This window comes from Meles meles, chromosome 9 (assembly GCF_922984935.1).
Source record: "Meles meles chromosome 9, mMelMel3.1 paternal haplotype, whole genome shotgun sequence".
NCBI lineage: Eukaryota > Metazoa > Chordata > Mammalia > Carnivora > Mustelidae > Meles > Meles meles.
Window position 1 is genome coordinate 87,357,461 of NC_060074.1, and position 15,040 is coordinate 87,372,500.

The following is a 15,040-nucleotide window of genomic DNA, read 5'->3' on the forward strand; positions in this document are numbered from 1 at the left end:
TAGCTGGTTTCTTTTGTTTTTATTAAGTATTTCTGGTAATTTTAATTCATTTCTATTTGTGAGCTCCATTTTACTTTCAGGCAGCTTTAAAATACTGAGTTAAATCTTGAAATTATAGGAAAAGATAAAGTATTGCATCCCATGATTTTTTAACAAAGTCCCATTATTATCTCTCTAGGAATATCTATCCTTTCGCATCTGTGTCAGACTGTGTAGTCTTGGCCATCTGTGATGTGCAGAGAGTGGAAGGTTAAAAGCTTATATTTAGCAACAGGATGTATCTGTGGTTAGGCATGTTAAGTTTAGTGGACAATAAAAAATTAAATATACCTTTCTTAAAAGAAAAGGAAGTTTTATATAGACTGTTAAAGTGGCTTTGAGCCCCTATTATCTCTCATGTTTATGGATCTTAGAATGTAGCTGTTTTTTTATTTTTTAAATTTCTCCTAAAAAAAATTTTTTTTTGAAACTGTCTTTCATTCTTTGTGAATTATGTGGAATGGTATTCCAGGAAGAGGAAAATGAGATGTGCCTATTTAACGTAAAGCAAAGTGGCCTCCTTTTTTTGCATATGTGACAAGAATAAGCCTTCAGTCAATGACTGGTCATCTGCGACACTTCACCCAAATAAACTAGCTATTTGCTGTCTTTTTGCAAGTCAATATTCCGTACTAACAATGGCATGAATGGGCTTGGGCCCCTGGGAAGAAGGCCCCCAAAGATATTTATGATGTCCTCTTATGATTTCAGTTAAGAATGCAAATTGCACATCAGACTTTGAGGAATACTTTGCCAAAAGAAAACTGGAGGAACGCGATGGCCATGCAGTCAGCATCGAGGAGTACCTTCAGCGCAGTGACACAGCCATTATTTACCCAGAAGCCCCCGAGGAGCTGTCTCGCCTTGGCACGCCAGAGGCCAATGGGCAAGAAGAAAATGGTGAGGCTGTAATTCATTTTTAGCCACTACACTGACCTCTGCAGCTGTTACAATTACAAATGCACTACATGCCTGGGTGTTTACCTTAAAATTTGAAGAACAGCTGCAGAGGCATGGAATTTCATGAGCAAAGATTAGAACTGTAATTTTAGGGTATTGTGAAATTTTTTTTTGTCAGCAAATTTGTGTCATTTGTACATCCAATAAAGAACAAGAACAATTAGAGCCTATTTCTAAGAGATAAAAATATCGAAATTGATTCCAATGTTTCTGAAATATTTCACTTTTGAGGAACCAAAAAAAAAAAAAAAAGTTGAGAAAGAGTGACCCCCTCGCCTTCTCTTTCTTGTTTACTGACACCTGAAAAAGCTCTAGCCGGCTGTGTCGCATGTGACCAAAGGTTTTTACCACGAACTGTCAGTCACCTAAAGAGAATTTCCTCATTTATCAGCTGTTTAAATTTCCCCCCAAAAGCGCCAGTAATTAATTAACTTCCCAGCGCAGTGTGAGCTGATTCCGACAAGTCTGCGCCGGGTGTGCGAGGGGACCGGCGCGCGCGGAGGCCGAGCGCAATGATGGCGCTCTCGTGGAGCAGATTGCAGTGATTCCTGTCATACCAGCCCGGGCAGGCAGCCCATTAGCTGCCATTGATTTACTGACCTTTTGGCCTGCTTCTCTCCCTCTCGTCTCTCGGCTACAGACCTGCCACCTGGAACTCCAGATGCTTTTGCCCAACTGCTGACCTGCCCCTACTGCGACCGGGGCTACAAGCGCTTGACATCACTGAAGGAGCACATCAAGTACCGCCACGAGAAGAACGAAGAGAACTTTTCCTGCCCTCTTTGTAGCTACACGTTTGCCTACCGCACCCAGCTCGAGCGGCATATGGTGACGCACAAGCCAGGGACAGATCAGGTGGGGGGTTGGTTTTAAGTGATTTCTTTCTATAATAACCCCTTAGAGAAACGATATTGCTTTGATTGGCAATCATTATTAATTTTTCATGGCATTTTGAAGATGCAGATCTTTTAATGGTAATAGCTTTAATTGAGGTCTAAATGATTTTTTGATGGTCTCTTCTAATATGATTTAATAGTCTTATGTTCACGATCGAATGAGTGTGTTAATTTCTAATTTAGAAATTTTATTTGCACTTTAACTTGACTTTAGTTTCATTTTTATGTTCCACAAAAAAGTGAATGAAATCGTAGCATTTTAATTATACATTATTAAACATCTCAGCAATTTTAATTCCATTTTTCACCTAGTTTTACTCAGATTTTTTTTTTTTTTCCATATAGGATCTAAGTCAGAGTAAAGGAAGTGTGTATTTCTTTCATTTGTCATATAATACCTTCAGGTACTTAGAGTATTTTTTACAAGCTGCTACTAGTTTCTGAAATCTAATTAAGCTTTTTTTTTAAAAAATCAAAAAGACATATTACATGTCTGTATATGTATAAAATAAACCAGGTTGATACTACAATATTGGACCTACATTTTAAATGATCCCTTTTGATTTGCATGCCTATGGCTAAACGTTAAGCTTATTCTGCCTCATTTGGTTGATTTGTGTTAAAAATAAAAACTCTGTTTTGAACAGGTAAGCATAGCTTCTTAAATCCTTAAAATGTTTGAATAGGATCAATTTATAGTGTCCCTCCCATGTTTTAGCAACACTGCTCTTTCTGCCCTCCTGGGAGAACTGACTTGTGTGTGTTTGAATGGTTAACAGAAATGGTGTGCCTGAAGCCCCAATAACTGGCCTTACCCATCTGGAAGCCTCCTATTTAAGCCTCGCTACCGTATCTGTTTTAAAAAAACGATTTAACAGGATATTCTGTAACATTCTTATGTTTCTTTTTTCTCGTGGGCATTATTTTCTTTGATTGAGGAAAATGAGGATAACCAAACCCAATCAAGAAATGGTGATGATGCTATATTATGGAATTTTACTATTGTAATAGAACAGCTCAGGAAAATCATTCCATTCAGATCTGATTGGGCTTGTCACCTGAACCTTTTTCGAAGTTCAGCTACAAAAGCTATGCTCGCATAGTTACACTTATGTAACAGTTTATCTCCCCTTGCTTATAGGAACAAAACTCGAGGAAAAAAAAAGTGCCTAGATATTTATCTAGCATAACTGCTTTAAATTTCACATGCAGAAGTGTGATTGTGTTGGCGCATTATGAATGGTAGCTTTGGTGTTGAAAAGTCCCCTCATTTGCTCATGGCATTTACAATTAGTAAATTAAAATGATTGTATCATATTAACAGTGGCACAACTAAAGTTTATAGTAGTCCTCTGAGGGCTGTGGGGGGAGACAAAGCAGCTGTTGCTGTTTGTTTATGCAACTCAGCAACATATGAGCGCTGGTCCCTCAATGGTGCTCGGCGGGCTGGGCTCCGCTTGATCTTTGAAGGTTGCTGCTGTTTGAACAAACCTCCCTGTGTCCCATGTAACACCATCTGTCTCACTAGGAATGTGGGAAGATTCAGCACACCCTAGCAGTTGTCATACCGTTTCTGTGCTGTCTTTTTGCAAAAGGCTTTTGTGTCATTGCTGCTTGAAAAAGGCTGACCTCCTACCTTGAGCATCCAGAGTGGATGACTGTATTTTTTTTTCTTTTTCTTTTTTTTTTTTTTTTAGAATTCTAAGTCACAGTGCTTTTTTTCTCTTGTTCAAAAAGGTCAGCTGTGTTTGATTATATCTTTGCTGCTTTTAACTTGTCTTTTCAGCAAACTTTTTTTTCTTTTTTGTCCCTACTCCCTAGCACACTACTAAAAAGGAAAATGAAAAGTCGTTGAAGTCCTTCCTACTGGCCTGTGATAAAACTGCTCAAGCAGCTATAACCCAAGATGTTGTCTCTTACATTTGATAATGAATCAAATCTGATATGCAACACGTCAGGAAAAACAGGGTTTACATTTGCTACTAGCACAGTGAATGGGATAGTTAAACATGCTTATCACATAATGAAATATTTATAGTCAAGAATTTTTTTGTTTATGTATGTGTGCTTTTTTTTTCTCCTTTAAAATTGATATTGCTTCAGCGTGAGCTATATGTTTACCCTGATACAGAAAATTTGATAAAATTAGTTCTTTGCATGGGGAGTTTTTTTGGAGACTACTTAGATTTTTCAGGATAATATTTATTTTTTTCCTTGACAAAACAGTTGCATTCCAACAGGGAATCTTCAGATTTTAGAATGTGCAGTAAACACAGAGCATCACAAACATCTTTACAATTATACTTTCTCATCTCCAAAGGCTCAAAGAAACATTTTGGAAAAGAGACTACAGAGATAATTCTAAAGCAAGTGTTGGATGCGCATGTGAAAGCACTTTTTTTTTTTATTTGTTCCGATTTTATTGCCAGCATTATCACTTTTATTGCGACTCTGAAAGACTGGGCAAATAAATAAACATGCACTCAAACCTTTTGGCCTGTCTAAAAAATGGAGGCCTTTTAAAAATATTTGTAACGAATTTCCTTTGTTCCTCCCGCACAAAACTGATGTCAGTCTTTCCCCTTTTATAGCACCAAATGCTGACCCAAGGAGCAGGTAATCGCAAGTTCAAATGCACAGAGTGCGGCAAGGCTTTCAAATATAAACACCATCTGAAAGAACACCTGCGAATTCACAGTGGTGAGTAGCAGAGGTGCCGGTGCTCACATTTGCATTTTGTTTCATTAGGGGAGTTTTAAAAGATTGTTTAAAATTTACACAATCCTGTTTGTAGCTTTCTGGAACTAGCCTTTTATTTCACAAACTACGTGAGCCTGCTCAGCCTTCGTGAGACCTATGGTACCACCAGTGGCATGATCTTACAAAAAGAAAAGCCATGTTCAGACTTCCTAAAAATCGCCAACACTTTGATTTATATTACAAAATCTAGAGGCTCCTTTTTGGTCCTTTCAAACGCTCTTCTACAGATTAAAGATTTTTTGACCTGAAGAAACTCAGCTGGCAAATTTTGAAGGGTATTCATTTTTGATACCTAACCATGAAAGAAAACGTTGAAGAATTTTGGATGAGAGCTTTTGTATGATAAATGTTCCTTGATTCCTGGGAGCTGTATATTACGAACAACATCCAACCACTGAGATTTCTTCTTTATAACTATTTTGATAGCTCTGCCAAGCATTTTATTACCACGTTGGATGCTATTCAAAGGACTAGTTGGATTGGTAGAATCAATGGAATCTCTACAGAGTTGATTAAAGCCATGGTGACACTTCCCTTTAAATACTGTGACATCTTTATTGTGTTATTGACCACACATTAATCTGACACTCTGTTTAAATAGGAGGCTGCCGATGGCAAGACAAGATTTGGGATCTTGGCTGAAAAAGGCATAGATAGCCCTCACCTTCCACTGTTAACATCTTGAATTATGTCCTCTCAGGGTAGATAAAGCCCAGAAACAGTTATGGCCACATAATTCTAAGCTAAGCACCTAGAATGTGGAGGTACCCCATTGTGTTCCTTCTCTTTGGTTTCACAGATTCTTGTATCGATAGACAATCACAATCGTTACCCAGTTGAAGAAATGTAATGTTGATTTTGATTATCATTTTAGGTGAAAAACCGTACGAGTGCCCAAACTGCAAGAAGCGTTTCTCCCATTCTGGTTCCTACAGCTCACACATCAGCAGCAAGAAATGTATTGGTTTAATCTCTGTAAATGGCCGAATGAGAAACAATATCAAGACGGGTTCTTCCCCTAATTCTGTTTCTTCTTCTCCTACTAATTCAGCTATCACCCAGTTAAGAAACAAATTGGAGAATGGAAAACCACTTAGTATGTCTGAACAGACAGGCTTACTTAAAATTAAAACAGAACCACTAGACTTCAATGACTATAAAGTTCTTATGGCCACACACGGGTTTAGTGGCACTAGTCCCTTCATGAATGGTGCACTTGGAGCCACCAGCCCTTTGGGAGTTCATCCGTCTGCTCAGAGTCCAATGCAGCACTTAGGTGTAGGGATGGAAGCCCCTTTACTCGGATTTCCCACAATGAATAGTAACTTAAGCGAGGTACAAAAGGTTCTACAGATTGTGGACAATACGGTTTCCAGGCAAAAAATGGACTGCAAAGCTGAAGAAATTTCCAAGTTGAAAGGTTATCACATGAAGGATCCATGCTCTCAACCTGAGGAACAAGGAGTTACTTCTCCTAATATTCCACCCGTAGGTCTTCCAGTAGTGAGTCATAATGGTGCCACTAAGAGTATTATTGACTATACATTAGAAAAAGTCAATGAAGCCAAAGCTTGCCTCCAGAGCTTGACCACTGACTCAAGGAGACAGATCAGTAATATCAAGAAAGAGAAGCTACGTACTTTAATAGATTTGGTCACTGATGATAAAATGATCGAGAACCACAACATATCCACTCCATTTTCTTGCCAGTTCTGTAAAGAAAGCTTCCCTGGCCCCATTCCCTTGCATCAGCATGAACGTTACCTTTGTAAGATGAACGAAGAGATCAAGGCAGTCCTGCAACCTCACGACAACATAGTCCCCAACAAAGCTGGAGTTTTTGTTGATAATAAAGCCCTCCTCTTGTCATCTGTACTTTCTGAGAAAGGAATGACAAGCCCCATCAACCCATACAAGGACCACATGTCTGTACTGAAGGCATATTATGCTATGAACATGGAGCCCAATTCTGATGAACTGCTGAAAATTTCCATTGCTGTGGGCCTTCCTCAGGAATTTGTGAAGGAATGGTTTGAGCAACGAAAAGTCTACCAGTATTCAAATTCCAGGTCACCATCACTGGAAAGGAACTCCAAGCCGCTAGCTCCCAACAGTAACCCTCCCACAAAAGACTCTTTATTACCCAGGTCTCCCGTAAAGCCTATGGACTCCATTACATCACCATCCATAGCAGAACTCCACAACAGTGTGACGAATTGTGATCCTCCTCTCAGGCTAACCAAACCTTCCCATTTTACCAATATTAAACCAGTTGAGAAATTGGACCACTCAAGGAGTAATACTCCCTCTCCCTTAAATCTTTCCTCCACATCTTCTAAAAACTCCCACAGTAGTTCTTACACTCCAAACAGCTTCTCTTCCGAGGAGCTCCAGGCTGAGCCTTTGGACTTGTCATTACCAAAACAAATGAAAGAACCCAAAAGTATTATAGCCACAAAGAACAAAACGAAAGCTAGCAGCATAACTTTAGACCATAACAGTGTTTCTTCATCATCTGAAAATTCGGATGAGCCTCTAAACTTGACTTTTATCAAGAAGGAGTTTTCAAACTCAAATAATCTGGACAGCAAAAGCACTAACCCAGTGTTCGGCATGAACCCATTTAGTGCCAAAACTTTGTACACAGCTCTTCCTCCACAAAGCGCATTTCCCCCTGCCACTTTCATGCCACCAGTCCAGACCAGTATCCCTGGGCTCCGACCATACCCGGGACTGGATCAGATGAGCTTCCTACCACACATGGCCTATACCTATCCAACTGGAGCAGCTACTTTCGCTGATATGCAGCAGAGGAGAAAGTACCAGCGGAAACAAGGATTTCAGGTAACGGGACCTACCCTTTTGCTCGGAACAGTGGAGATCTTGAAAATTATACTATGCTGGGTATGTGCATGCGGGGTGGGGGGAGTCTTAGTGAGAACAAAATCAAGTGCTGTGTTTTCAGCAGACATGGCAGAGTTGGTTTCACTTGAACCTCAAACTGGCGGGGCTAGACAAACAAATGGAGAATCAGAGGAACACAGAGCTGTGGGAACACGGCTGCCTTACAAAAGATAAAGAGCTTCAGACTTATTTTTGAGGTTTATTTAGATTGATCTGTATGCTTTTAGAATTATACGGCGCTAACGGTATTTGACAGGACTTCCATAGAGGCTAAAGGTTAGCATCTAGAACAGTCCCCTACTTGTGCAAATGCTCACAGTTCACAGTCTGCAATAAGACACGTATGAGTCTGATATGTACTTGGTTTTATAGAAAATAGTGTATTCTGGAGAGTATTTTAAAACCGGTTTTGCACATTCCACTTAACTTCTGATGGGCTTCTCAAACCAGTGAATGATTTATGGTTTTCCAATCCAAATGAAGGTATGTTTTAAAACATGAAGTATAATCCCTGTTTGCAAAATAGGAGCATAAGCAGCCGTGCACCTCTGTAACAGCTGTTCCAGGCTTCCAATTTACAGTCCATCTGCCCTCTTCGTAAATGTATTTAAGCCTATTTAATCTCTTCTAATATTAATTAGTACAAACGTAGTCTAAGAAAACGGAACTGTGAGCTAGCAAATGGAAATGTATGTTATCATGCAAGTTTGTACTCCTTTGGATCAAGACAAAATAAATATCAAGAAATTTAATAATTTACTGATCCACATTCATTATTGCTCAATGCTGAAGGCTGTTTTAACATAGATAGAACATTGATAAAAAGTGTTATTAATATTCCCTATTTCAAATTAGAAAATTAAATATAAAAATATAGCTTGAGGCCTTTAGTTGGTAGACATACATTTAAATGGATTGCATAATAATAACATTTTGTACCTAAATGTAAAATTCAATTAAAATGGGGTTTCTACAGCTACAGATCATTTCTAAAGTTAACCACATTGAAAAATACACAAATTCTGGTGTTTGATTTTCACTTGTGGATATTTCATGATATAAAGGAAACTGAGGATTTTAGAAAATTTTGTGTTTTTCTCACCTTCAGAGTTGACCATTTTTTACCCTTAAAAAGCAATGAGCTCTACCATCCAGGATGGAGGTATTATATTTTGGTTGAAAGGCGAGACCTCATACATTGTCCATGGAAAGTAGTAGTTTGTTTTTTGGGGTTTTTTGTTTTGTTTTTTAAATGAGATTGATTAATAGCAAGCACTTTTGAAGTTCTCCAAATGTCAGCCTACGTGAAGTTGTTTGGTGTAAAAACAAGGAGAAGAGACTGTGTTGAACTATGTGATTATATCACAGGGAGAATTGCTTGATGGAGCACAAGACTACATGTCAGGCCTAGATGACATGACAGACTCCGACTCCTGTCTGTCTCGAAAGAAGATCAAGAAGACAGAGAGTGGCATGTACGCATGTGACTTATGTGACAAGACATTCCAGAAAAGCAGTTCCCTCCTGCGACATAAATACGAACACACAGGTATGAGTGACTTTGACTAGCTAGTTAGAGCTTCCCGGCCTGCTGCACATTTCATAATATTTAATGAGTACACTTGTGCGACATAAGATGTAGCATATGCTGATACCTTCAACAAGGAAGAAATAATGCTTTTGCCTAGCTCCGTAGGACTTTTTTGTTGCCTGTTTATTGGATCATTCATGTGTTTATGAGTGTGCTTGTCTTCCTATCTTTCAAGTTAATCTGTAAGCCAAATTCACGGATCCTGTCGAAGGGATATTTAAGTGGCCAGGGCCAGGAAATGGCATGACACAAGCCAGTTATTGAAAATATGTTCAAATTCTCAAGTTGCAATGACTGTATGTAAAAATTTAATGAAAAATTCCGTCAGTGATGTATTAGATTTATCAGCCAGACTTCAAGTAAGCTGCACCTTGGAGGTGGTTCTGTTTGGTCTCATAGATTGACCATTTTTGAACACGGCGGAAGTGTTAGTACTGTGAGAGAAAAAGGTATAAGTAAAGTAATATGCCAAATGAGCTACGGAAACTACTGCTATTTGGAAGACTAAAATAAAACTTTCTAAATTTAATTAGCTTATTTCCAATTCATGCATTACTAATTAGGAACATTTATACAGAATTGACAAGATAGCAGCCTAGTTCTTCCCTATGAGTAGTGAGATAGTGGGTTAATTTTTGAAAAGAAAGGCAAAGGACCATAATATGAAGCAATGTTGGGTCCCACAATCCAAGATCCGATCTGCAGCTCCGCAGTGGAGCTGCACCTGTGCTCATTCCCTCCCTCCTCCTCCTTCCTCCACCTTTAACCACAAAGCAACCCAGCCTCCGGGTCCAACTTTTCTCCTCTAGAAATTTGGCACACTGTACTGGCCCTAGATGGGGAAAGAAAGAGTGTAGGATCTCAATGAAAATATTGGCAGGGGGAAATTATATTAAAAACTCATTTTTTAAATGAGAAAGTCTAGTATCAAACATTTTAATAAGGAGTGAAAAAATTAACAGTGCTCTTGGGGGGAAAGTGGTGAAAAGACAAAAAAAAGATAAAAGAAGACAGGGTAATAATGTGAGTACTATCTGCTGTATTCTGACTAAGCTTTTTAGTGATTGTAAACTATCCTTGGGGAGCAGTCCTCCTCCTCATCTTCCTTCTTCCCTCACTGAGCGTGTGTGGGAGGCAGCCTGAGAGTGGGAGGAAGCTGGGGGAACAGGAAGTGCTGGAGGATATTTGTGAAGAGAACAAAGTTGATAAATAACAGTACCCCAGTAATCTCTTTCTTCAATGGTCTGATATTGTTATTATTTTTAAAGTTCAATTAAAGATACGTTAAAGACAGCCCAGTTTGAAAAGCAAGTCCCAATAGTTTCTATACTTGTGTGTTATAATTCCGTGTTTGAAATGCCAAAATTTTCCTAATTTTGTCTTTTATCAGAGATATCTATAGATGTTTTCTTTAGTACCAAGTCCTATTTAAATATTTATGAAGATATTTTCATATCTAAATTTAATATTTTAATCAACCTCAAATATATTTTGTATTTCATTATTCAGCTACAATAGGCACACCACTGAAGGCATCTTTCCCTCTCTGATTGGTTTTATTATATGACCATATGCAAACTCTATCATTTACTACATGGTGAGTGTAAAACTTTTATTTTAGTGAGGGCTATCATACATATTGACATCCCGTCAATATCTTTATTTCTTATAAATGAGATAGTCCATAAACTTCATAGGCGTATAGACAGTTGAGAGACCCAAAAGTTGACAAACATAAATATGCATAATCAATCTGAAAACGATGCTGTATTTAAAAAAATAAAGATAAAGTGTCTTGGTTCTTTAAGATGTGAGAAGATCTGCTGCCTAGAAGTAATGTGTAGCAACAAGATCCTAACCATCCAATGACTTCTTTAAATGTGTGATTAATTATCCTCCTGTTGGCTTCCTAGCCTGTCAAGTTTCTAGTGTGTTAACTTTTTGGTCTCTTGACCAAACATCTCATGACATTACTGCTGTCAGTGTATTAGGTTCCATCACCGTGAAGTTCTTCATAAATTTTCTAGCACTGTGATATATGTAAAACTTTAGTCCATTTTCCTTCCCTAATTGGGCCCCAGAAGCCTTCCATTTATTTATATTAAGTATTAGTAATAATTTGAGAATGTACTAATGTGAAAATTGTACATGAGAACAGTCTCTGGGTTGATTGATTCTAAGATTGGGAAATGAAGTTGAATCGTCATTTGATTATGTGCTAATTTTACAAATGTGTCATTGATAAAGTGTGTTTGTTACACCTGTCCAAAATTTAGCATATAGAATGGCTGAAGTTAAGAAGGAAATTATGAGCTACTTTTTCTTGAGATCTTGTGCTCTTTTACCTTGAACTGTTTAATTTATTTCCTAGGCAGACACCAAAGACATAATGCTTAATTTTCCTTACTGATGGCGTATTGCTTGCTTGCTTTTCCTTGGGCCTGGACTGGGATCAGGACTGGGAACTTGACTTCAGTGGGATTAATTGTCACAAGTCAGGACAGTGAAACACAAAATCTGAAACTCCTGTTAGGCACTGTCACGAACTCATTTGTATTCCACTAAAATTTAAATCTGACATTTATTGAGTACTTTTTCTATTGAGACATTGTGGTAGGTACTCTTAAACCTACCTTTTTCAGAAAAGTAATAAAAATGTTTCTACTTTTGCATAGATAAAGTCAAAGTTTTAAATAAATTACCAGTCAATTTTGTTTCTCAATTATATGATAATATTTTTCATACCACAGACCTTCCATTTATTAACTTCAGTTATCATTCTAGCTGTCAGGTGAATCATGAACCTTGAGATTAGGGAAAAAAATTACCCTAAAAAGTTTGATTCACTCAATGTCAACTTGGGTATATTCTGAATCGTGTTCATGTGGAAATTTAATTCCAGGAATCTTGACTTGAAGCAGGTAAACCAAACAAACAAATTAAAAAGAGACGAAATTCCCAGGCTGTTCCTACTTAAATTGAATTTACTAAATTCTTACCAGCAACACTTCTGGAGAGTACTAGACTATTTAGTGCAAGTTTTAGCTCAGTCCCCCAACCCACCCCCAAATTCTGTCCTTTGCATGGCGTATTAGTTGCACATTTTATTCCTTCAGATTGTCAGTTCATACTATAGAATAAATGTATTTCTATTATTAGCATGTTGTTTATTATTGATTGAATTCCCTGAAAATTGATCACCTGTAACCAGAATACCTATATATTAGACTGTAGCTTAACAAGCATCCCCCATACATTTCTAACAGGCCTTTAAACTTGTCCTGGAGAGTGTTTGTTCTCTCTCAGGACACTGCTCTCTGTTTTGTTCCTTTGGAAAAGAGAGAGCCATTTCAGTTGTGGTCACTGTGATGTTCATTCACAATTATTGACAGCCGATCCATGAAGTCACCTAACTCACTCACCTGTGCTCCTGAGCTGATGAGACACCCAAAGGAGGTTGTAGGACAGTTCTCCCTATGCATGCTGTAGCAACTAAAGCACCGAGAAATTTTTCATCTACAATTTCTTTTCTTTCCATTCAGATTTACTTCTTCCATGTACTCTGCTCTTTATCTTGCTTACCACTTGGGGAGTTATTGAACGTGTACTGATAAAAACAAATAAAATTATATAACATTAATTGAGTGCTTACTACGTGCAATCCTTGTACTAACCACTTTAACTACATTACCTCTTTTACTCCTTATGCCTGGGCCACAAGTCAGGGCCCCCAAATGACCTCCTTTATGCCAACAAGGACCCTGATCCTCAGAGAGGTTAACATGCCTGTGTTGCACAGCTAGTTGTAAAAGACAGATTCAAACTGAGGCAATCAGACTCCAGACCATCTCTCCGTGATCTAAACCAGCACCATCCTGTCCCTGTGAATGAACCACTGTCAGACACATCTTATCCTTGTCCCTGAGAGCATCCTTTTCTTTAAGGTCCAAGTACACATGACAGACCAAATCTGTGCATCATGACTTGAAGTTTTCTGGAAGGCCAGACCTCTATCTTTTTCCCAAATATACTTCTGCTTCCTGCTAAAGGACCTTCCCACCATGGTGGTCTTATCGAATGGAAAACACCCTGTCTTTCCAAACTCTTGGCATGCCGTTGGATTTCCCTTTTCTGTTATCCAGTTGGCCTCATTCAAAACATCTTTTCTAAGAGCTAAGAAGTGGTTCTTGTGTGGTTTGAATTACAGCTTTTGTTTTTCTTCAGGCCATTAACTGCCGTGAAGTAGATTACCAGAATCTTCCCTATTTCCAATGCACTGAGTAGTCACCAACAAATATTATTCTAATTTCTTCTCTTGCAGGTAAATAACTTCCTATTTCAGAACTTAGTACTTGCCTTACCACATCCGTCATCACTAAATTTATATTGGACATTCCAGTAAGATAAAGACCATTAGTGAAATAACATACAGCAGCCTACAACGTTTTCTAAATAGTAATTGCCCTAGAGGCATTCAATAACATTATTAAAGATATTTGATTACTAATTGAGATTATATATCACCATATAACTGAATACCTGAAGTGTGTAGAATGGGTTCCTAATCCTATAACATGACACTTAGCAAATGAAAATGGGGTTGAATCTACTAAGGCCGGATTATAATTTAATTTAATGAAATGCAAGTTTGTATTAGGAAATATAATCACACAGCTTCATGTGTGTTAGGATAATATCTAGTGCCCTACATGACACATTTCTGACTTTAACTCTGGAGCATCACTCTGATAATTTTTTTTTTTTTTTTTTGGTCCATTCTATTTTGGAAATAAACTTTTAAGTATGGCAGCTACAGAAGGTGTTGAAGGCATTCCAGTGCTATTTGTGGCCTGGAATCAACCAGATGTGTTTAGGCTTGGCACTAGTTTCAAGTTCCAAACACTGGTTAGAAACTGCCTGGAATGCCAAAGGAAATACAGCATTCTCTAGCTGAAGAGTATTTTAACACTCCACAAGTGGCTGACATCTCATGGAAAACTTTCGAGGGGAAAACACTTTTTGGGATTAGCTCAGCCTCCATGTCATCCTTCTTTCTACTTTGTGTTTTCCAACGACTTCTTCTCCAATTTTTATTCTCAGAATCATGTGGCTGATAAGGCATTCTTCACATCATCTTTCCTCTGTTCCTGGCCTATTTAGCTTTGGCGTTTCGCTGCCGTTTGAGACGGAAAGTCCGTTTGTAGAGCAAGGACTTAGGATGTCAGAAACTCAGAGCGTAGGGCGCCTGTGCCAGCGATGAGGCTGTCTTCATCCCTTTCCTAGGCCTTGTTTTTAAAAAGCGCGAGGAAGAGCATCACCCGACCAGGAGGCGCGCTGACGCGCTAGAAAGCTCTGATCCAATAGGACATTCCCCCCCCCCCCCCCCCCCCCCAGTTTCCAGTGAGGCAGTGAGCAATCAAAAGCTTCCTCTCCGCGATTTTTGCCTTTCGTACGTAGCTTTCTAGCTTCTTCTTGCTTAAACCTGTATCGCGTAAGCAGGCCCCGGAGTGCCAAAGTAAGAGATGGATGGGAACAGCCTCTCCCAGCTCTGCTTCGATTAGACCGAGGCGCGTGGATCTGCGAGCCTCCGCGCGGACCCGTGCACAGAATGCGTGGAAAGAGGCTTCGCGCAGAGCCACTAATCTCCCTGTGATCTTGTTCTTTCTCCCAGGAAAAAGACCACACCAGTGTCAGATTTGTAAGAAAGCGTTCAAACACAAGCACCACCTTATCGAGCACTCGAGGCTTCACTCGGGCGAGAAGCCCTACCAGTGTGATAAATGCGGCAAGCGCTTCTCGCACTCGGGCTCGTACTCGCAGCACATGAATCACAGGTATTCCTACTGCAAGCGCGAGGCGGAGGAGCGGGAAGCGGCGGAGCGCGAGGCGC

The 15,040-nt window shown here is 39.0% G+C and overlaps 1 protein-coding gene across 5 annotated transcripts in view; it reads left to right on the forward strand.

The window, feature by feature from the left end:
- The window catches only part of ZEB2 (zinc finger E-box binding homeobox 2), a 134,861-nt gene that overhangs the window by 115,009 nt on the left and 4,812 nt on the right, over nucleotides 1-15,040 (forward strand). For all 5 annotated transcript variants that reach the window (XM_046018506.1, XM_046018507.1, XM_046018508.1 and 2 more), the window contains exons 5-10: nucleotides 751-939; nucleotides 1,640-1,854; nucleotides 4,487-4,595; nucleotides 5,530-7,499; nucleotides 8,928-9,108; nucleotides 14,822-15,040. The exon at nucleotides 14,822-15,040 is cut by the window's right edge and continues 4,812 nt beyond it. In XM_046018506.1, coding sequence (XP_045874462.1) covers nucleotides 751-939; nucleotides 1,640-1,854; nucleotides 4,487-4,595; nucleotides 5,530-7,499; nucleotides 8,928-9,108; nucleotides 14,822-15,040 — 2,883 coding nt within the window. The remainder of the gene's footprint in view (nucleotides 1-750; nucleotides 940-1,639; nucleotides 1,855-4,486; nucleotides 4,596-5,529; nucleotides 7,500-8,927; nucleotides 9,109-14,821) is intronic.